Source organism: Camellia sinensis, chromosome 8, assembly GCF_055761805.1.
Source record: "Camellia sinensis isolate YWXY chromosome 8, ASM5576180v1, whole genome shotgun sequence".
In the NCBI taxonomy this organism is placed as follows: Eukaryota; Viridiplantae; Streptophyta; class Magnoliopsida; order Ericales; family Theaceae; genus Camellia; species Camellia sinensis.
The window spans coordinates 194,158,668-194,181,323 of record NC_138968.1 but is presented as its reverse complement, the minus strand read 5'-3'; the positions used below and the strand labels follow the sequence as shown (position 1 = coordinate 194,181,323).

General features: G+C 34.2%; 2 protein-coding genes across 5 annotated transcripts in view; both read right to left on the bottom strand.

Annotated features, from left to right (window-relative positions):
- The window catches only part of LOC114303254 (farnesyl pyrophosphate synthase), a 116,825-nt gene that overhangs the window by 7,978 nt on the left and 86,191 nt on the right, over positions 1–22,656 (bottom strand). The window contains exon 2 of one of the 3 annotated variants that reach the window (XM_082884881.1): positions 2,978–3,109. In XM_082884881.1, the coding sequence (XP_082741007.1) occupies positions 2,978–3,088 (111 nt within the window). In that variant the 5' untranslated portion in view covers positions 3,089–3,109. Of the gene's footprint in view, positions 1–2,977; positions 3,205–22,656 lie in introns of those variants that run through there. The other 2 variants (XM_028248380.2, XM_028248387.2) reach the window with 2 other exon arrangements.
- On the bottom strand, positions 4,107–7,620 carry LOC114303238 (E3 ubiquitin-protein ligase At1g63170). 2 transcript variants are annotated; one of them, XM_028248371.2, is made up of 3 exons: positions 6,401–7,620; positions 5,304–5,688; positions 4,107–4,664 (listed from the first exon to the last, which is right to left on the bottom strand). In XM_028248371.2, the coding sequence occupies exons 1-3, from the start codon at positions 6,904–6,906 to the stop codon at positions 4,518–4,520; spliced, it is 1,038 nt and encodes a 345-aa protein (XP_028104172.2). In that variant the 5' UTR covers positions 6,907–7,620; the 3' UTR covers positions 4,107–4,517. The 2 variants fall into 2 exon arrangements, with proteins under 2 accessions (XP_028104172.2, XP_028104176.2); XM_028248375.2 differs by having other exon boundaries at positions 5,304–5,670; positions 6,401–7,571.

Sequence of the window (22,656 nt, the reverse complement as noted above, 5' to 3'; positions counted from 1 at the left end):
CAACAACCATTTCCGAATGTATTTGTATATCCTTGTTAGTCGAGGGCACTTCCGGAGATAAGATTAAGGTGCAAATCTGGAACATGCCTCACATCTTTGAGAATTAGCTTGTGTTCGACATCAGTCTGACCACTAATGTCTCCAATACCCACAATCTTCGAATAGCTAGAAATCCCCATTCAAATAGTGCCAGAATCTCCAGCGTCGTACGAGCTGAAGAGTTCTCTATGGGAAGTGGCATGATATGATGTAGTTTTGTCTACCACCCATTTTGTGTAACTGTGGTCAGCCACGTGTAGACAATCTTCCTCTTCACCAACTGCAAGAAGTATTTCATCAGTTGTTGTGGCCGTCGTGTTCTCTTCTCCTTTTGACTTATTGTTTTGGCCTTTATCTTTTCGATTTGGGCAGTTCCTCTTCATGTGACTCTCCTGGCCACAGTGAAAGCAAGTGAAGCTAGAGTTACTTTGACTTTTACTGTCTCTGGATTTGCTCTTGTTGTTCCATCTGTCTCTACTCTTGCTTCTTCTTCTTCTTCCTTTACCTCTGTCTCTGCTTCTATCTTCTGTGACAAGAGCATGAGACTGATTACCTCCCATATCTTTCCTACTTGTCTCTTCATTATACATGACGTCTGTGACCATGCTCGTGGTCAGCTTCCCCTCTGGTGCAGAGTTGCAAAAAGAAACTACCGTTGTCTCCCAGCTCTCCGGTAAAGAACTGAGCAGTAGTACAACTTGCATTTCATTGTCCAAGGGCATCTTGACGGTTGCAAGTTGATGCACCAGATTCTTGAATTCACTTGTGTGCTCGGCGACAGACACACCATTCTTCAACTTCAGATTTACAAGCCTTCTCATTGCCAAGGCTTTGTTTCAGGCAATATTTGACTGGTACATTCTTTCTAACATTGTCCAGAGGACATATGCATCTGTCTCCTAGGTGACATGGTGGAACACACTGTGGTATATCCATTGTCTGATACAACCGACAGTCTTTCGGTTCATTTTTATCTAGTCTTCATCCTTCACTTCTTCCGGTTTAACCCCTTTTAGAGCAATGGGGACAAACAGGTCTTTATAATATAGGATGTCTTCCATCCGCGACTTCCAAATTGCATAATTGGAAGGATTCAACTTGATCATAGATCCTGAAGTTGATGTGATTTCCTCCATCATCTTTTTTACTTTTTACAGAAACTCTGATTCAAAAATCTGACCGTATGAATCTCTCCGGAATACTCCAAATAGTTGGAAACCACTATTGGATCACCAAAATCGGACTTCAAATGGCTCAGATCTAGCCAAAATAAGTTCGATATTTCAGATCTGCGAATGTACCTTAGCCGCGTAGCACCGGATAGCTCTCTACCTCTGGGTCGGGTCGGGTCGGGTTAACCCGGCGGTTTGGCTAGCCAGCTGGTATGCCGGTGTGGCAGACATGTGGCGATGACATGTCGCTGACGTGGTGATGATGTGTCAGTGACGTGGCAATGACGTGGCGATGATGTGTCAGTGACGTGGCGATGATGTGGTGATGACGTCACTATCACGCACAGAGGACTCTCCTTCTTCCTTCTGCCATGCGTCGGGTGCATGTCTGAGACTGGTGTGACGCGCCAATACTATCAACGGCGCGTGTGGCACGTGTCTGAGATTGAGACTCATGCGTCATCTTTTGGTGGCGCGTGGAAGCTTGTCTGGGGCTCGGCTTTGCAGTTTTGGACTCCTCTCGTCAAGAGCTTCCTTCCTATATGCTCAAATATGAATTTCAAGCAACTTGATTTCTGGGCAATTCTGAAAAACACATCCTGTTTTTCCGAAAAATCGACCAATAAGGCTCTGATACTACTTGTTAGGATTAGGCACATCCAGAAATCAATCATACACAGAAAATAGACAAGATATTTACGTGGTTCAGCAATAGCCTACGTCCACGGGAGAGATATCACTATAGAATTTTCCCGGAAGGAGTTTACAACACTCACACCTCACTCTCTCTCTCTATAGCACTCTCACTCACAGATTACACTCTATGCTCTGTCTTTCTCTTTCTGATGAACTAACTCAGCTCACCTCTTCCCATTTTATACACAAGCGGGAGGAAACAAAGTCAAGAAAGAAGTTAATGGATTGGCTGCTACCTACTATCTTCCCTCCTACTTCTTGACTTGGAGAGCCAACCAACCAACCTCCAATTACTCCTCCATGGGGGCTGGAGTTAACAGGGTCATGCCAACAAGTGCCCTAGGGTACAAGGCAAAATATTTGAAGAACACAACCCGTTTCATTAAATCCAATACCGTTTTATTGAAATCAATAACATTTTTACATATTTCTAAAACACGTTTTTACACACTTTACAACATTAAACAACACCCATGTGGGCACTTGTTAGCATTTGCCAAAGTTGTTTTGTATTTCGAAAACTGTTTTGCACAAAAATGAAAACAATGGGTGTTTCCCAACTATTCATTGTTTTTATTTCTAAAAGAGTGCGAAAAAGAGAAAAAACCCAAAACAATGAAAACAAAAATATAACCAAACACGGCATCAGGGTGTGAAAACATGAATGCCAGTTACAAAGCGTGAATCGAAGTGCTCATCTTTCTGTTTTGACAACTAACTTTGATCACAACAATTAAAATTCCAAGAAGACAAAATATTAAAGCTGTATTCGGTTGGGGGGATTTGAGAAGGGATTAGGAAAGAAAAACGGAAAAGGTAAAGCTCAAATCTACCAAAATGTAAGCATTAACATTCCAAGATCGAATCTTCTGAAGTAAACCATCCCCAAATTATTTACAATTAAAAAAGCAATTGAACAATACAAGTCAATAACTACAAGAAATGCATAATTGAACTCGGTTAATACACATATGCTACTAAAGAATGAATCGGCAAACTCACATAGAAAGAAAATGAGAGAATTGATAGAGAGAGGGTTAGAGAAGTCAAATTATACAGAAAATTCTTACTCGGTCGACCCATTGGCGGGAATCATCAGTGAACTCGAAAGCAGAGTCATGGAGTAGCTCCGATTTAAGGACGGAGTAAACTTCGAGAAATTTCGATTTCAGATCGGTCATTGATTCAGAGAGAGAGAGAGAATGAGATGCTAATCCTCAGAGAGAGTGCGTTGTCTGTTGTCGTTGTGTTTTATCGGAGAGTGTTGCTAATGAAGAGCATGTTGACATGTGTACTTGTTGTAGGGAGAGGAGCACAAAGTGGGAAACGACGCCGTCTTTACATTGGAATCACTTTTTTTTTTTTTAATTTTTAATTTTTTTAAACTCCAATAATGGGAATAATATATACAATAATATTTTTTAATTGGATCCAACTTCTTTTTTAATTTGGGAACACTTAAAAAAGTGGAATCTTTTTTAAAATATTTTATTTTTATTTTTAGTATTTTTTTAAAATTATGTTAAAATTTTTTACTTTTCTAAGCTATCTTGCAAACAAATCGAAAAAGTAAAAAAAAATAATAATAAATCTAAAAATAAATAAATAAGCTTAACCCGCTGTTTTTGACTTATTTTTGTTTTTATGAATTTATTTTCGAAATTTTTTTTAAAAATTTACTTTTTTTGGTTCATCTCTTTGAGCTAAATCTAGAAGCTTAAACTTTTTTGAAAAAAAAAATCATTAATGACAAAAATAAGCTCAAAAAACAAAAAAAATACCAATAAAACCCCAAACATTCAGTGATTTATTTTCAATCAATCATGAGGGAAAAAAATCCATATTGTTGTTATTATGGAATGAGCATTGCTAATTGTTATTCAAGACTAAAAATTAGACTCAATTTTTAAGTTTATTGATATGACAATCGATTAGGATATTAAATGTAACACTCTCACTCTATCTCTTATATTTGCTAATCAACAACCAACCATATCACTAACACATCATTGAGTCCACAAAATAAGTTTAAAACGTGGATTTATATATCATTTTCTTTTTGGAATATAATCAAACTTTTTCAAAAATCATATTCTTGCTATCCAAAGTTCAAAAAACCAATCCCTGGTTCAACAGACTCTGAAGTCACAAATGACCATTAATTAAAAAGTTGTAATGAATGCACATAAGAACTCATACTTGTATATAAACAGTGTCATGACATTATTCAATGAATCAATAGTACATTTATTCTGCATAGAATGTGCAGTCAAAATAATAATATAAAAAAAATACATATACAGGTACTTGGGAGGAGCAATCGACTCTGCTACACCTAGTAAGCAAGGAATTTAGCATCATTCACTACGCTCCTGCCAATTAATATTCACTCGAGGATGGTGTGGTGGACTTCAACATAGTTTAAGTTACTGGTGAGCTGAGCTCCAATGTACAAGGGAATAAACTCACTCAAGTAACCATGTAATTACAAACAATTCAGAATCATGGTGATATTTTCTCCCCCAGGAAAAAAGATGGGAAAGGGTAAACAAAATAAAGGAAAAGAAAAACCAAGATCAATTTTGACTTTTCAGTTCGTATCTTGCGTTTTTACCTCTCTAATTCTTGTTTACAAAGAGGACAGCAAGATGTGATAGTAAGCCATTGATCCACGCAATTCATATGAAATATATGTGAGCATGGCAGCTGCCTGATTTCTTCCTTTTCTCTATACTTGGATAGACAAATGCAGCACTCCTGTCAATACCACCATCAAGAAAATGTTAGAATCTTGCTTAAGAAGGGTCCATTCGCCCATTGATTTTGTTTTGTAGAAAAAAACTAATTGGTCGTTGATCTGTCTGATTAGGCATGTCAGTGATTCCATCTAAGTGTGTGTTAGTGATCAGTTCATAGTATTAATTGCATCTTAACTACATAATAGTTTGTGTAGGATAAGAATGAAAGATGGTGATAAGGGCTATCGGTTGGTCAAACTTTTGAGAATTAACACACTATATAAGATGGCTATGTCCCTACTATCACACGAATGCTCCTACTCAATCCAAGTGCATACGGTTGTGAACAGAGAAACCTCCATGTTCATCATCTTCATCAAAAGTTACAAAGCAACCTCCATGGCTTAAGGTTTTGAAATCAACATTGTTAAGTACCCAAAACAATTATACATTTGATTTATGCTACAAACTTGCACCAGGTTTGTTTCTAGGGATTTCTAGAATGTTGAACTCAAACAAACAGAAAATACAAGAAAGCCATTACCCAAAAATGAAGACTGGTCAGATTTTTATTATTTATTTTTTCCTGCTCAGGGCAAGAAAAACCTAGGAGACATCTACTGATTGACGGATTTAGATGTTGTAAATAGAAACTTACTGGAGTATCATTATTATTGACTGATTTTCCATGCTCCAAATTGGTGTCAAAGTCTTTAAATCTCCAGCTGGGTAGATTGGAAATTTGATCATCAGAAGCCCCTCTATCAGTGGATCCCATGTTCATATTGTAGCCGAGGAGGCTGCTAATAAGCGGCACACAACAACACAGCAACACAAACAACAGGAATGGGAAAGAGTAGCTGACAGCATTCCAAGCAAGCAGAGTGATGCAGAGGACGTGGAGCTTTGGAGCTCGACGGAAAGATCCTAAGCGAGAATCAAAGACCCAAACATTACCCATGACAAACCATATGGCAAAGAATAGATCCAGAGATGTCCGGCATTTGGTCATCAAATGCAAGCTCCTGATAACAGTATTTGTCCTTGTCAATTACAAAACATGGAAACAAGTAAAGAGACTAAGTAATGTTGTGTGTATCATTTCAACTATGACTGAAGATGAAAAGACTAACACAGAATTTTCTGTTTATTTATTTCAATTCTTATCAATTTCAGCTATGTATACAGTAATATGACTAAGGACTACAATTCCTTATGTGATATAAAAGGGAAAAGAATTAAAATTGCTTGTGCATGTTATGGGTGCTTCCATTTTTAGCAAACTTTCCCAAAAATAGTTTGCCATATTAGTTTTCGTTTTTTTTCTATTTTCGAGGATAGAAAATGAAAATTATATCAAATGTGCAATTTTCTGAAAAATGCTTATTCATTTTCCTAGTCTAAACCATACACAAGCCAACAATTCTCTCTTACCTTTTCTTTTCCCTTTCTTTTCCTTTTTTATTTCCTTACCCTAAAAAAAATCCTAGTACCAAACAAAGGGCTTCAAAACCAGAAAGTTTGTAGCTTTTATCGCATCTTCAAATTAATGATTCTTGCAACATGATGATTTCTTGAATTGTCTACAGAAATCTAAAATAGCTCTTTTGCAGCATTTTCTTTTCATCCTCTTCCCAAATTACTCTAGCAACCAAGATATCACTACAATTATAGCTCCTGGAAATCATATGATACTGATAGTTTATTATAAATAATTATATTATTTTGAGGGACTCGAGCAAATAAAATATATACCTGGATTCTTCATTGTTCCTCTGCTGTTCTAAATCAGAGTGGTTGAAAGAACCATCTCCTTGACCCCCATGAAAAAAACGATACCGCCCGTAGAGTACCAACAGACTAAGGACACAACCAAAATCATAACCAGAAATCCATATTCTCATGGGCCAAACCGGCTTCTCTGCCTTGGAAACAGCCAGAGTATAAGTTGTGACGATAATTTGAACAATCAAAGTTATTAATTCTACCACCATCCAAGAACCAGTATTAAATGGATTGGACCCAAGATCAGACCTTGATCCATTTTGGTAATGAAACACCCTTCTCAGGAAGGTGAACCACCTTGCTCTAGATATCCTCATTGCTGTTCTCACCAAGAACGAAGAAGGGGAAACGCGTGTGGACCTGTTTCGGGAATTGATAGCTATTCGATCTTCTCCGGCTGGAGAAACCGATGAAAATGAAACTGCTATCCCAGAAGTGCACAACACGTCCGGTGCAAATAAGTAGCGAGTATTCATTGCGAAGCAATAAATATAAATCCTACCCGGACCCAAAATGTTTTGGACCTCAATCTATCATGAACAAGAGTCCAATGCAAATTCACTTGTTGAAGCGTGACTAAACTCTCCAAACTCTCACCTTCTAATATAGTCAATGAAACTTCATGGGCAGTCACATTAGCTGTACCAATTCAGAACTAAGAAAACCCACAACCCAGTTCTTTCAAATCTTCAGTCTTTAAGAAATTTTCTTCACTGGGTATGCAGAACTTGATTGGCTACTCAAAAATTTTCAATGACACCAAAACTCAAACACTTGGAGGGCATTAAAGTTTCCATATCAACACAGCCCAAAGCAATAAAAAAAAAAAAAAAAAAAAACTTAGACTTGAGGGTATTGGGAGGCCATGTAAGGACTTTCAAAATGAAATGCAATACATGGAAGTGAAGAAGATCACTCGTAAATAAAGGGATAAGGCAACAGAAACAGAAGGGCAATTGAGGAAGGTGAAGTTTTGGGTTGGGATGGTGACCAAGAATCGAACAGACTTGCTTTGATTCCAAGGGAATCGGAGGTGAACGTTAACGGTTGGCCTAACTTCTCTCCGGAGTTTTGTGTGTTTAGTAAGCAAAGCCTGAGCGAGCCGTTGGTTTTGCGAGTAATGAAATATTAGGACAAAAGCAAAGATATATATTATTTTTTTGTAACTTAAAATACTCTTCTTTTTTTTTTCAGCTTTCAAGTGTCCGAACTAACTTATACTTATTTTGATTAATTTTCTCTTAATCCGGTCAAAAGTAGATCGTTTATTTCGTCATATACAAATTAACTCATTAATTTAAATAATATATTAAAATTTTATTTTAATTTTAATAAAAAAATATTTTGATTTCTGGTGGGCATGATGGTTGTATTGTGAAGTAAAAGCTTATAATTTGGCCACCAAATCCAATCCAACCACTAACCAGTTGCTAGTTTGTATGTAATTATGTTGAGAGTAGATTGTATGTAAAGAGTAGCTTGGCCCCTGGTTACTTTTGATAATGGTAAATTTATTTAGAACACAGATTTAATTAACTTATGTAAAAATATTAAATATTAAATTCTGAATTCAAAATATGACCTGAAAAAATAACTTAATAACTTAAATTTAAGAGAGAAAAAAATTGAACAACTTATTAAAAAAATTGTTTTTAAATGACATTTGTTTGGTAAATAACTCGGTCATGATTTTTTTATGCAGTCAACTTGTCAAGAAGATGGTTGGTTCATGCATTATTAGCTTGTTTTGTTATGAGAAGCAAATCATAATCATATGATGACTACACTTAAAAGTGTAGGACAATCTTCACTGTATTTAAAAGATTTAATTCTATTGTGTACACAACAACAAATAGAATTTAAAGAAATAAAGAAAAGGAGAAAACTTGTTTGATTACAAAAATCAAATTCGAAATAAAAATAAATAAATAAAAACAGATTTTATTTTGTTACAAAAACAAAAATAAAATCTGATTAAAAATAAATAAAACAACACTGAAAATAAATTAAATAACTTACTTGATTTAATTTCTTTGAATTATTTTCTGATCAAGTCCAGTGTTTAACACTGTGTCCTTAAGACAGATTCGTCCTCTCCACGGTGCTTTCAGAATTTGGACGTCTATCTCCCAGGATGAAATGATCTACCACAAACAATAGCAGCACTACAAATTGTTTGCCTTACGAACACAATAAGTGTTTACACTCTTTCTTTCGGAAATAAAATGCAGCAAGATGAAGAATAGAATTAACAGAGGTGAAATACGAAATTTCTGAATTGAAAACATCAAATGAGGGTGGTCCTATTTATAGATGTGAAGGTGGCTCTTGGATTTGAATTGAACAGGTATGTGGCTCTTGGTTTTGAATTGAACAGGTATCATACCTGTTGGGTTTTGAATTCAAACAGATTTGAATCAATTCAAACAGATAGTAAAACGGGAAGGGCCCTGTTTGGGTGTGCACTAATTCCAAAACAGTTTATTTCTGTTTGAAACCGGGAAGGGCCCTGTTTGGATGAATAAAAAATCCAAACCAATTTAATTTGAATTATGGATTTTATTTTAATAAAAAATAAAATTAAATTCAAATGTTTTTGGCCCAAAAAGATTAGAAGCCCAACCACACACCACGCACCCGCGCCCAGCCCAGCCCGCTCGACCGGACGGACGGCGGCGGCGGCGCGCGCGTGTGTGGTGATTTTTGGGTCCAATGGGTCTAGCCCATTTTGCCCATAACCTCTCCCTCTAAAACACTTGGGTACCCCTTGGGGCACACCCCAAGTATCTCACCCTAAGCCTTATAAACCCTTTCAAAACCTCCCACCAAATCAATGTGGGACAAGCCAATTTACAACCTTAAGGAATTTCCACCAAAACTCCATTTCCATGGAGCACACTTTGGCTTCAATTTCTCATTCACTTGGTAATGGTTTTGAGCAACCAAATATACCACGTGAATCACAACGCGGCATAGAACGCGTTACCACTTTGACCCGAGTAAATCGACACTCGGGGCCCACCTAAAAAATAGACCAAACTTGAGGAAAAATTAACCATTTCCAACAATCCCCCACATGAATGGAATTTGATGACAACGGAAATGCAACAATATGCAGACTTAACGAAAGAGTATAAGTCAAAAATATCTTGCATCAGGATAGGTAGTTTTCGGCTTTGAACCTTCCCTAGTGATAACCTATCGGACTTACTGGCTAACCAATGGACGCGATGCCTTGAATTGTTCAGCCGTTTGTGTAAGCCAAGACAATAGATTTCACACAAAATATCTTCTAACACATCGTGGTTCTCACTGTTGTGTTCATTTTGGCCTTGAACGCGCCTGGTTTTCATAAGTGTTTCTAGAGAATTTAGCCTTTGCATTCTCATAGAACCGGCCCCAGTTCAACACTCATATAGGTGATTCTTATTGTGAGTATCTCTTTATACTCGTCTTGATTTTATGCCTTAATCAAGATATAAGTAATCATTAAAAGCAAAGCTTATCCTTATACCCCTGCAGACAACATATGTTGCAGATATCACTCTCACCATAGGAATGGGTAGGAATTTTAATCCCTTGGTGATTTCTGGTGAGCCATACATAACTTAGTTGTCCCTTTGAACTTAGTTCTTGGGATCTCCAGTCATATAAGTAGGGTTACCATTATGACGACTCTTATGTAATAGGCTTTAATCCCATCCCCTTCGATGAACTATACACTAGCTCTTTTGTCAAACCTTTTGTTAACGGATCCGCAATATTCTCTTTAGATTTTATATAATCTATTGAGATTATTCCGTTTGACAACAATTGCCTTACGGTATTATGTCGACGACGAATATGTCGTGACTTACCATTATACATATGATTCTGTGCCCTGCCTATTGCAGATTGACTATCACAATGAATGCAAATAGCTGGCACAGGTTTTGGCCACATTGGAATGTCTTCTAAGAAGTGACGAAGCCATTCTGCTTCTTCACCTGCTTTGTCTAAAGCAATGAACTCGGATTCCATTGTGGATTGTGCGATGCACGTTTGTTTCGTGGACTTCCAAGAAACAGCAGCGCCTCCTAGAGTAAAGACATATCCACTAGTGGATTTTGAATCTTTAGTATCCGATATCCAATTGGCATCACAATAACCTTCGAGTACTGCTGGATATCGAGTAAAGTTCAAACCATGATCACGAGTAAATCTTAGATATTTAAGAACTCGAATGATCGCTTTCCAATGGTCTTCTCCAGGGTTACTAGTGTACCTACTCAATTTACTGATAGCATAAGCTATATCAGGACGAGTACAATTCATTAGGCACATTAGGCTTCCAATGATTTGGGAGTATTTTAACTGAGACACTGCATCACCTTTATTTTTTGATAAATAAAGACTGATGTCTACAGGTGTTCTAGCTAAATTCAAATCATCCTTGATAAATTTATCAAGAATTTTCTCAATATAATGAGATTGAGATAATGCATATCCGTCAGATGTTTTAGTAATTTTCATTCCTAATATAACATCTGCGACCCCCATATCTTTCATATCAAATCTTTTGTTAAGCATCTGCTTAGTTGATTTGATCATGTTTTGACTGCTTCCAATGATAAGCATGTCATCCACATAAAGACAAACTATGACATATCCTTGGTCAGTGTTTTTAACATAGACGCATTTGTCACATTCGTTTATCTTAAACCCATTAGTAAGCATTGCATGATCAAATTTTTCATGCCATTGCTTAGGTGCTTGTTTTAATCCATAAAGGGATTTTACAAGTCGACAAACTTTCTTTTTTTTTGCCCTGATACTACAAACCCTTCGGGTTGTTCCATATAGATCTCTTCATTTAGATCACCATTTAAGAAAGCTGTTTTAACATCCATTTGATGTATTTCTAATTTAAACAACGCTGCTATAGAAATAAGCATGCGAATGGATGTTATTCTTGTCACAGGGGAATATGTGTCAAAATAGTCCAGACCTTCCTTTTGTCTGTAACCTTTAACAACAAGTCTTGCTTTATACTTGTCAATTGAACCATCTGCTTTCATTTTTCTCTTGAATATCCATTTATATCCAAGAGGTTTAGAACCTGGTGGAAGATCCACCAATTCCCAAGTATGATTTTGCATAATGGATTCAATTTCATTATTAACAGCCTCTTTCCACAAAGGTGCTTCAGGACCTGTCATTGCTGCCTTAAAGCTTTGAGGTTCATTTTCTAACAAGTATGTCAGAAAATCTGGACCAAAGGATTTTGATGTTCTCGCTCTTTTACTTCGTCTTGGTTCATCATTAGTTAAATCCTGTTGGTCGAGACTATTGCTAGTCTCTTGTGTTTGATTGTCATTAGTCTCTTGACTTTGTGTACAATCATAAGTTCTTTTCTGTGAACTTAATTCCTGTCCTTTCTTGTAAGGAAAGACATGTTCAAAAAACACGGCATTCCTTGACTCTATAATAGTGTTCACATTTATATCAAGTATATCTGATTTATAAGTCAGAAACCGATATGCACTACTATTCTGAGCATAACCAATAAACACACAATCTACTGTTTTTGGTCCTATCTTAGTCTTTTTAGGAACAGGTACTTCAACTTTTGCCAAACACCCCCACACTTTTAAGTATTTGTAGGAAGGTGGTCGACCTTTCCACAATTCATAAGGAATGCTTTTGGTTTTCTTGTGGGGTATTCTATTAAGAACATAATAAGCAGACAATATTGCTTCCCCCCACAAGTTTTGTGGTAAACCTGAACTTAGTAACATGGCATTCATCATTTCTTTTAGGGTTCTATTCTTCCTTTCAGCAATTCCATTTTGCTGTGGAAAATAAGGGGCTGTAGTTTGGTGAATAATGCCATGTTGTGCACAAAATTCATTTAAAGGTGCATCATATTCACCACCCCTATCACTTCTAATATAAATCAATGAATTTTAAAACAAATTCAAGAAAAAACCAAAATAATTATGACTACTCCAGGCAGAATTAAAGTTTTGACAAAATCATATCCTCATAAAAAATTTTGCCTAAGAATCAAACAATTCAAAAACCCATTTGATTGTATACATTCTTGCAACTCAATAACAAATAAATGTCACTGTCATAAAAATATTTGTGACAGAAGAAAATTAAATTATCTCAACTAATGCGAGAGATACACCCCCATATTAATAAAATGGTTCATGGTTTAACAAATTCTACTACGCAAGTAAAATAATTATTAATGACATCTCATGTCACATAATTCAATAATCAACATAAAAATTTCTTAAATTACTTCCCAATTAAACAGACCGATATAATTACATACATCTTCATGTTTAAATTTCTTTCGTGTATAAACACTCATTCAAAATTGATTAGAAATATTCAAATTAACATGCTTATGTCCAAAGTCGATATAACAATTTATCATTCCAAATCACTTGAAATTATTGTTAAGAAATAACTTGAGTTGATATCATACATGCATATCAAACGCATCAACTGAAAATAATGAATTAACAAAATAAATTAATCATGCACGATCCCATCACTTGCATCATGAAATAAAAGGATTCTCAACTCATAAATAAAATCCAACGCATTTAAACTTTAAACTTCAAAATGACAAAACATACCTTCATTTAATAAGTTTGATTTGTACATAAATAAACAAATTAAATATGCATTAAAATGGTCTTGTGAATATATATATATATATTTCCTGACTCAAGTGCAGAAACAATTCAAGACTATGAATCCACATTGTAATAAAAATAAAATTAGTTTGTAAAACTAATATTTTACTCTAAAAACAAACTCTTCCATGTATACTCACAATGAATTATGATAAAGTCAAAATAATTAACACCTTTTCACAAAGGGTTCAAAAATAAGTGGTCTACCAAACGAAACCATAAGTTACTTACAAAATTAACAGATTGTGACCGAGTCACAAAGTTACATGATTGATTAACAAAATTAATTTTCTAGTTACTAAAACTAGAAAATAAATTACAATACAAAATAATTTTATTTTCCTTGTTACTAAAACTAGTAAAATAAAATACCGAAATAATATCTGATTACAAAAATCAGAAAACCAAACCATAAATTAATTTTCTAGTTACTTAAACCAGAAAATAAATTATAACACAAAATCATTTTATTTTTTTTTTGTTACTAAAACTAGAAAATAAAATACCACAAAACTATCTGATTACAAAAATCAGAACAAACACAAAAATAATTTTCTAGTTACCAAAACCAGAAAATAAATTAAAACACAAAATAATTTTATTTTCTTTGTTACTAAAACTAGAAAATAATATAATTTTATTTTCCTTGTTACTAAAACTAGAAAAATAAAATACCAAGAATTTTCTGTAATACCAAATAATATTCTGAATTGTTAATGACACCAGTATCGTACTACTAGTTGTTGTCAAAGAAAAGAGACAGTATATTACTACTATCTGTCAAATAGCATAAATCACTATTTGTTTTTCCAACCAGAATATTAATTTGAAAACACAGAAAATTAAATACAATGAAGATACCCAAAAAGGATTCTGTCTTAAGATTGTAGGACAATCTTCACTGTATTTAAAAGATTTAATTCTATTGTGTACACAACAACAAATAGAATTTAAAGAAATAAAGAAAAGGAGAGAACTTGTTTGATTACAAAAATCAAACTCGAAATAAAAATAAATAAATAAAAACAGATTTTATTTTGTTACAAAAACAAAAATAAAATCTGATTAAAAATAAATAAAACAACACTGAAAATAAATTAAATAACTTACTTGATTTAATTTCTTTGAATTATTTTCTGATCAAGTCCAGTGTTTAACACTGTGTCCTTAAGACAGATTCGTCATCTCCACGGTGCTTTCAGAATTTGGACGTCTATCTCCCAGGATGAAATGATCTACCACAAACAATAGCAGCACTACAAATTGTTTGCCTTACGAACACACTAAGTGTTTACACTCTTTCTTTCGGAAATAAAATGCAGCAAGATGAAGAATAGAATTAACAGAGGTGAAATACGAAATTTCTGAATTGAAAACATCAAATGAGGGTGGTCCTATTTATAGATGTGAAGGTGGCTCTTGGATTTGAATTGAACAGGTATGTGGCTCTTGGTTTTGAATTGAACAGGTATCATACCTGTTGGGTTTTGAGTTCAAACAGATTTGAATCAATTCAAACAGATAGTAAAACGGGAAGGGCCCTGTTTGGGTGTGCACTAATTCCAAAACAGTTTATTTCTGTTTGAAACCGGGAAGGGCCCTGTTTGGATGAATAAAAAATCCAAACCAATTTAATTTGAATTATGGATTTTATTTTAATAAAAAATAAAATTAAATTCAAATGTTTTTGGCCCAAAAAGATTAGAAGCCCAACCACACACCACGCACCCGCGCCCAGCCCAGCCCGCTCGACCGGACGGACGGCGGCGGCGGCGCGCGCGCGTGTGGTGATTTTTGGGTCCAATGGGTCTACCCCATTTTGCCCATAACCTCTCCCTCTAAAACACTTGGGTACCCCTTGGGGCACACCCCAAGTATCTCACCCTAAGCCTTATAAACCCTTTCAAAACCTCCCACCAAATCAATGTGGGACAAGCCAATTTACAACCTTAAGGAATTTCCACCAAAATTCCATTTCCATGGAGCACACTTTGGCTTCAATTTCCCATTCACTCGGTAATGGTTTTGAGCAACCAAATATACCACGTGAATCACAACGCGGCATAGAACGCGTTACCACTTTGACCCGAGTAAATCGACACTCGGGTCCCACCTAAAAAATAGACCAAACTTGAGGAAAAATTAACCATTTCCAACAATCCCCCACATGAATGGAATTTGATGACAACGGACATGCAACAATATGCAGACTTAACGAAAGAGTATAAGTCGAAAATATCTTGCATCAGGATAGGTAGTTTTCGGCTTTGAACCTTCCCTAGTGATAACCTATCGGACTTACTGGCTAACCAATGGACGCGATGCCTTGAATTGTTCAGCCGTTTGTGTAAGCCAAGACAATAGATTTCACACAAAATATCTTCTAACACATCGTGGTTCTCACTGTTGTGTTCATTTTGGCCTTGAACGCGCCAGGTTTTCATAAGTGTTTCTAGAGAATTTAGCCTTTACATTCTCATAGAACCGGCCCCAGTTCAACACTCATATAGGTGATTCTTATTGTGAGTATCTCTTTATACTCGTCTTGATTTTATGCCTTAATCAAGATATAAGTAATCATTAGAAGCAAAGCTTATCCTTATACCCCTGCAGACAACATATGTTGCAGATATCACTCTCATCATAGGAATGGGTAGGAATTTTAATCCCTTGGTGATTTCTGGTGAGCCATACATAACTTAGTTGTCCCTTTGAACTTAGTTCTTGGGATCTCCAGTCATATAAGTAGGGTTACCATTATGACGACTCTTATGTAATAGGCTTTAATCCCATCCCCTTCGATGAACTATACACTAGCTCTTTTGTCAAACCTTTTGTTAACGGATCCGCAATATTCTCTTTAGATTTTATATAATCTATTGAGATTATTCCGTTTGACAACAATTGCCTTACGGTATTATGTCGACGACGAATATGTCGTGACTTACCATTATACATATGATTCTGTGCCCTGCCTATTGCAGATTGACTATCACAATGAATGCAAATAGCTGGCACAGGTTTTGGCCACATTGGAATGTCTTCTAAGAAGTGACGAAGCCATTCTGCTTCTTCACCTGCTTTGTCTAAAGCAATGAACTCGGATTCCATTGTGGATCGTGCGATGCACGTTTGTTTCGTGGACTTCCAAGAAACAGCAGCGCCTCCTAGAGTAAAGACATATCCACTAGTGGATTTTGAATCTTTAGTATCCGATATCCAATTGGCATCACAATAACCTTCGAGTACTGCTGGATATCGAGTAAAGTTCAAACCATGATCACGAGTAAATCTTAGATATTTAAGAACTCGAATGATCGCTTTCCAATGGTCTTCTCCAGGGTTACTAGTGTACCTACTCAATTTACTGATAGCATAAGCTATATCAGGACGAGTACAATTCATTAGGTACATTAGGCTTCCAATGATTTGGGAGTATTTTAACTGAGACACTGCATCACCTTTATTTTTTGATAAATAAAGACTGATGTCTACAGGTGTTCTAGCTAAATTCAAATCATCCTTGATAAATTTATCAAGAATTTTCTCAATATAATGAGATTGAGATAATGCATATCCGTCAGATGTTTTAGTAATTTTCATTCCTAATATAACATCTGCGACCCCCATATCTTTCATATCAAATCTTTTGTTAAGCATCTGCTTAGTTGATTTGATCATGTTTTGACTGCTTCCAATGATAAGCATGTCATCCACATAAAGACAAACTATGACATATCCTTGGTCAGTGTTTTTAACATAGACGCATTTGTCACATTCGTTTATCTTAAACCCATTAGTAAGCATTGCATGATCAAATTTTTCATGCCATTGCTTAGGTGCTTGTTTTAATCCATAAAGGGATTTTACAAGTCGACAAACTTTCTTTTTTTTTGCCCTGATACTACAAACCCTTCGGGTTGTTCCATATAGATCTCTTCATTTAGATCACCATTTAAGAAAGCTGTTTTAACATCCATTTGATGTATTTCTAATTTAAACAACGCTGCTATAGAAATAAGCATGCGAATGGATGTTATTCTTGTCACAGGGGAATATGTGTCAAAATAGTCCAGGCCTTCCTTTTGTCTGTAACCTTTAACAACAAGTCTTGCTTTATACTTGTCAATTGAACCATCTGCTTTCATTTTTCTCTTGAATATCCATTTATATCCAAGAGGTTTAGAACCTGGTGGAAGATCCACCAATTCCCAAGTATGATTTTGCATAATGGATTCAATTTCATTATTAACAGCCTCTTTCCACAAAGGTGCTTCAGGACCTGTCATTGCTGCCTTAAAGCTTTGAGGTTCATTTTCTAACAAGTATGTCAGAAAATCTGGACCAAAGGATTTTGATGTTCTCGCTCTTTTACTTCGTCTTGGTTCATCATTAGTTAAATCCTGTTGGTCGAGACTATTGCTAGTCTCTTGTGTTTGATTGTCATTAGTCTCTTGACTTTGTGTACAATCATAAGTTCTTTTCTGTGAACTTAATTCCTGTCCTTTCTTGTAAGGAAAGACATGTTCAAAAAACACGGCATTCCTTGACTCTATAATAGTGTTCACATTTATATCAAGTATATCTGATTTATAAGTCAGAAACCGATATGCACTACTATTCTGAGCATAACCAATAAACACACAATCTACTGTTTTTGGTCCTATCTTAGTCTTTTTAGGAACAGGTATTTCAACTTTTGCCAAACACCCCCACACTTTTAAGTATTTGTAGGAAGGTGGTCGACCTTTCCACAATTCATAAGGAATGCTTTTGGTTTTCTTGTGGGGTATTCTATTAAGAACATAATAAGCAGACAATATTGCTTCCCCCCACAAGTTCTGTGGTAAACCTGAACTTAGTAACATGGCATTCATCATTTCTTTTAGGGTTCTATTCTTCCTTTTAGCAATTCCATTTTGCTGTGGAAAATAAAGGGCTGTAGTTTGGTGAATAATGCCATGTTGTGCACAAAATTCATTTAAAGGTGCATCATATTCACCACCCCTATCACTTCTAATATAAATCAATGAATTTTAAAACAAATTCAAGAAAAAACCAAAATAATTATGACTACTCCAGGCAGAATTAAAGTTTTGACAAAATCATATCCTCATAAAAAATTTTGCCTAAGAATCAAACAATTCAAAAACCCATTTGATTGTATACATTCTTGCAACTCAATAACAAATAAATGTCACTGTCATAAAAATATTTGTGACAGAAGAAAATTAAATTATCTCAACTAATGCAAGAGATACACCCCCATATTAATAAAATGGTTCATGGTTTAACAAATTCTACTACGCAAGTAAAATAATTATTAATGACATCTCATGTCACATAATTCAATAATCAACATAAAAATTTCTTAAATTACTTCCCAATTAAACAGACCGATATAATTACATACATCTTCATGTTTAAATTTCTTTCGTGTATAAACACTCATTCAAAATTGATTAGAAATATTCAAATTAACATGCTTATGTCCAAAGTCGATATAACAATTTATCATTCCAAATCACTTGAAATTATTGTTAAGAAATAACTTGAGTTGATATCATACATGCATATCAAACGCATCAACTGAAAATAATGAATTAACAAAATAAATTAATCATGCACGATCCCATCACTTGCATCATGAAATAAAAGGATTCTCAACTCATAAATAAAATCCAACGCATTTAAACTTTAAACTTCAAAATGACAAAACATACCTTCATTTAATAAGTTTGATTTGTACATAAATAAACAAATTAAATATGCATTAAAATGGTCTTGTGAATATATATATATATATTTCCTGACTCAAGTGCAGAAACAATTCAAGACTATGAATCCACATTGTAATAAAAATAAAATTAGTTTGTAAAACTAATATTTTACTCTAAAAACAAACTCTTCCATGTATACTCACAATGAATTATGATAAAGTCAAAATAATTAACACCTTTTCACAAAGGGTTCAAAAATAAGTGGTCTACCAAACGAAACCATAAGTTACTTACAAAATTAACAGATTGTGACCGAGTCACAAAGTTACATGATTGATTAACAAAATTAATTTTCTAGTTACTAAAACTAGAAAATAAATTACAATACAAAATAATTTTATTTTCCTTGTTACTAAAACTAGTAAAATAAAATACCGAAATAATATCTGATTACAAAAATCAGAAAACCAAACCATAAATTAATTTTCTAGTTACTTAAACCAGAAAATAAATTATAACACAAAATCATTTTATTTTTTTTTTGTTACTAAAACTAGAAAATAAAATACCACAAAACTATCTGATTACAAAAATCAGAACAAACACAAAAATAATTTTCTAGTTACCAAAACCAGAAAATAAATTAAAACACAAAATAATTTTATTTTCTTTGTTACTAAAACTAGAAAATAATATAATTTTATTTTCCTTGTTACTAAAACTAGAAAAATAAAATACCAAGAATTTTCTGTAATACCAAATAATATTCTGAATTGTTAATGACACCAGTATCGTACTACTAGTTGTTGTCAAAGAAAAGAGACAGTATATTACTACTATCTGTCAAATAGCATAAATCACTATTTGTTTTTCCAACCAGAATATTAATTTGAAAACACAGAAAATTAAATACAATGAAGATACCCAAAAAGGATTCTGTCTTAAGATTGTAGGACAATCTTCACTGTATTTAAAAGATTTAATTCTATTGTGTACACAACAACAAATAGAATTTAAAGAAATAAAGAAAAGGAGAGAACTTGTTTGATTACAAAAATCAAACTCGAAATAAAAATAAATAAATAAAAACAGATTTTATTTTGTTACAAAAACAAAAATAAAATCTGATTAAAAATAAATAAAACAACACTGAAAATAAATTAAATAACTTACTTGATTTAATTTCTTTGAATTATTTTCTGATCAAGTCCAGTGTTTAACACTGTGTCCTTAAGACAGATTCGTCATCTCCACGGTGCTTTCAGAATTTGGACGTCTATCTCCCAGGATGAAATGATCTACCACAAACAATAGCAGCACTACAAATTGTTTGCCTTACGAACACACTAAGTGTTTACACTCTTTCTTTCGGAAATAAAATGCAGCAAGATGAAGAATAGAATTAACAGAGGTGAAATACGAAATTTCTGAATTGAAAACATCAAATGAGGGTGGTCCTATTTATAGATGTGAAGGTGGCTCTTGGATTTGAATTGAACAGGTATGTGGCTCTTGGTTTTGAATTGAACAGGTATCATACCTGTTGGGTTTTGAGTTCAAACAGATTTGAATCAATTCAAACAGATAGTAAAACGGGAAGGGCCCTGTTTGGGTGTGCACTAATTCCAAAACAGTTTATTTCTGTTTGAAACCGGGAAGGGCCCTGTTTGGATGAATAAAAAATCCAAACCAATTTAATTTGAATTATGGATTTTATTTTAATAAAAAATAAAATTAAATTCAAATGTTTTTGGCCCAAAAAGATTAGAAGCCCAACCACACACCACACACCACGCACCCGCGCCCAGCCCAGCCCGCTCGACTGGACGGACGGCGGCGGCGGCGCGCGCGTGTGGTGATTTTTGGGTCCAATGGGTCTACCCCATTTTGCCCATAACCTCTCCCTCTAAAACACTTGGGTACCCCTTGGGGCACACCCCAAGTATCTCACCCTAAGCCTTATAAACCCTTTCAAAACCTCCCACCAAATCAATGTGGGACAAGCCAATTTACAACCTTAAGGAATTTCCACCAAAACTCCATTTCCATGGAGCACACTTTGGCTTCAATTTCCCATTCACTCGGTAATGGTTTTGAGCAACCAAATATACCACGTGAATCACAACGCGGCATAGAACGCGTTACCACTTTGACCCGAGTACATCGACACTCGGGGCCCACCTAAAAAATAGACCAAACTTGAGGAAAAATTAACCATTTCCAACAAAAAGATCAACTTGCAACTATATATAATTACATGCTTGGATTATTTTTTACTTTTTATGCTGATTAATTTGATAATTATAATCATTGCATACGTTAAAAAACCAAACCACACTAATTAATTTATAAGATTACTTTTAGAAGGTGTCGGTAACGAAGATGAATTCGTTAACATTTATATTTGCAAAATTTCTAATTGACATCACGAGGGCACTGATATTAAAGTTATCAACTCTTTCTCCAAAACTGAATAGTTAATACTATAAATACTGACTACTATTTGACAAGTCATATCCTAATGAAATTCCACTAGTCATATCATTATGTATAATTTAATTTATTTTTTCTTATATTATTTAAATAAAATAAAAAACATTGTGAGGAGCCATGTCATATTCGAAAATGATTGGGACAGAAATATATGCAACAAACAACATCTTTTTCACTTCAAATGTGATGAGAGCTTGACATTCTATCTTGCATTACGTTAAAATCACGAGGGAGGGAGGGAGGGAATTGTCTATATGTCACAACATTTATATGGTCACTAATGGTGAGAAAGGAGTTTTTAATTTGTATGTCAACTTTATTTGACATACAACAATATTAATGATTGCATGCCATTGGTTTATTCTATACAAATAAATTAAATATATATACATCACATAATATCATTGTTGTTAATCAATCTCAATTAGGATGGGTTGTCACCCTCATCACAACCTTTTCAAAAATAAATTGTGATTACTCTTAAGAAAATGATAATTTGAGAATAGATAAAAGTACATAAGACTTGAGTTAAAATGTAATTTTAAAATAATAAGATATAAGTTTAGTTTAAAATTTTAACTAGAATCGATAAATAGCAAATTATTTAAGTTCAACTCCAAATTTAATAAATTTAAAATGTATTAAAAATTAACTTATTATTTAAATAACTATTTAATCTCAAAATAAAATTGTAATGAGTAGAATAATGTAGTTTGTTTGGTTTCATTTTACAACCATTTTGCAAGAGTTATGGGCTTTTTTCGGAGATGAGTTTTGAAAATATGGGCTGTGGGCTGGCGTCAACATGGACTGCAGCCTGCTAGCATTATTTGCTAAACTTTAATTGTCCTGGACCGAGTCATCAAATCCTTGTAAATTCATGTTTGGAATGTTTATTAGTTTAACAAAATTATAAATTACGCTTATCAATTCATAATTTATTTTAACAATAAATAAATGATTCAAATTTATTGTATTCATAAATCTCACACTTTATTAATTTAACTTTCACCACACAAAATACATTCGGAGTGAATGATGGATTGATAAAGATGGATTCATAATATTTTTGTTATTGGTTGGGTTAATTACACAATACTAACTCCAAGGATTTAGTGGAATAGGACTTAGGGGTTAACTCAACCACAATCTCAACTTCGACTTTATTTATCTTATTTATGAATTAGTATGCATTAATTTTTGTAATTATAAAAATGTATCACTTTTACCTTTCTAAACATTAATTAAATATATTTTTGTGCTGTTTTAAATATGTGTATTTTTTTTTCGTAAAACAAAATTAAACACAATTTTTTATAAA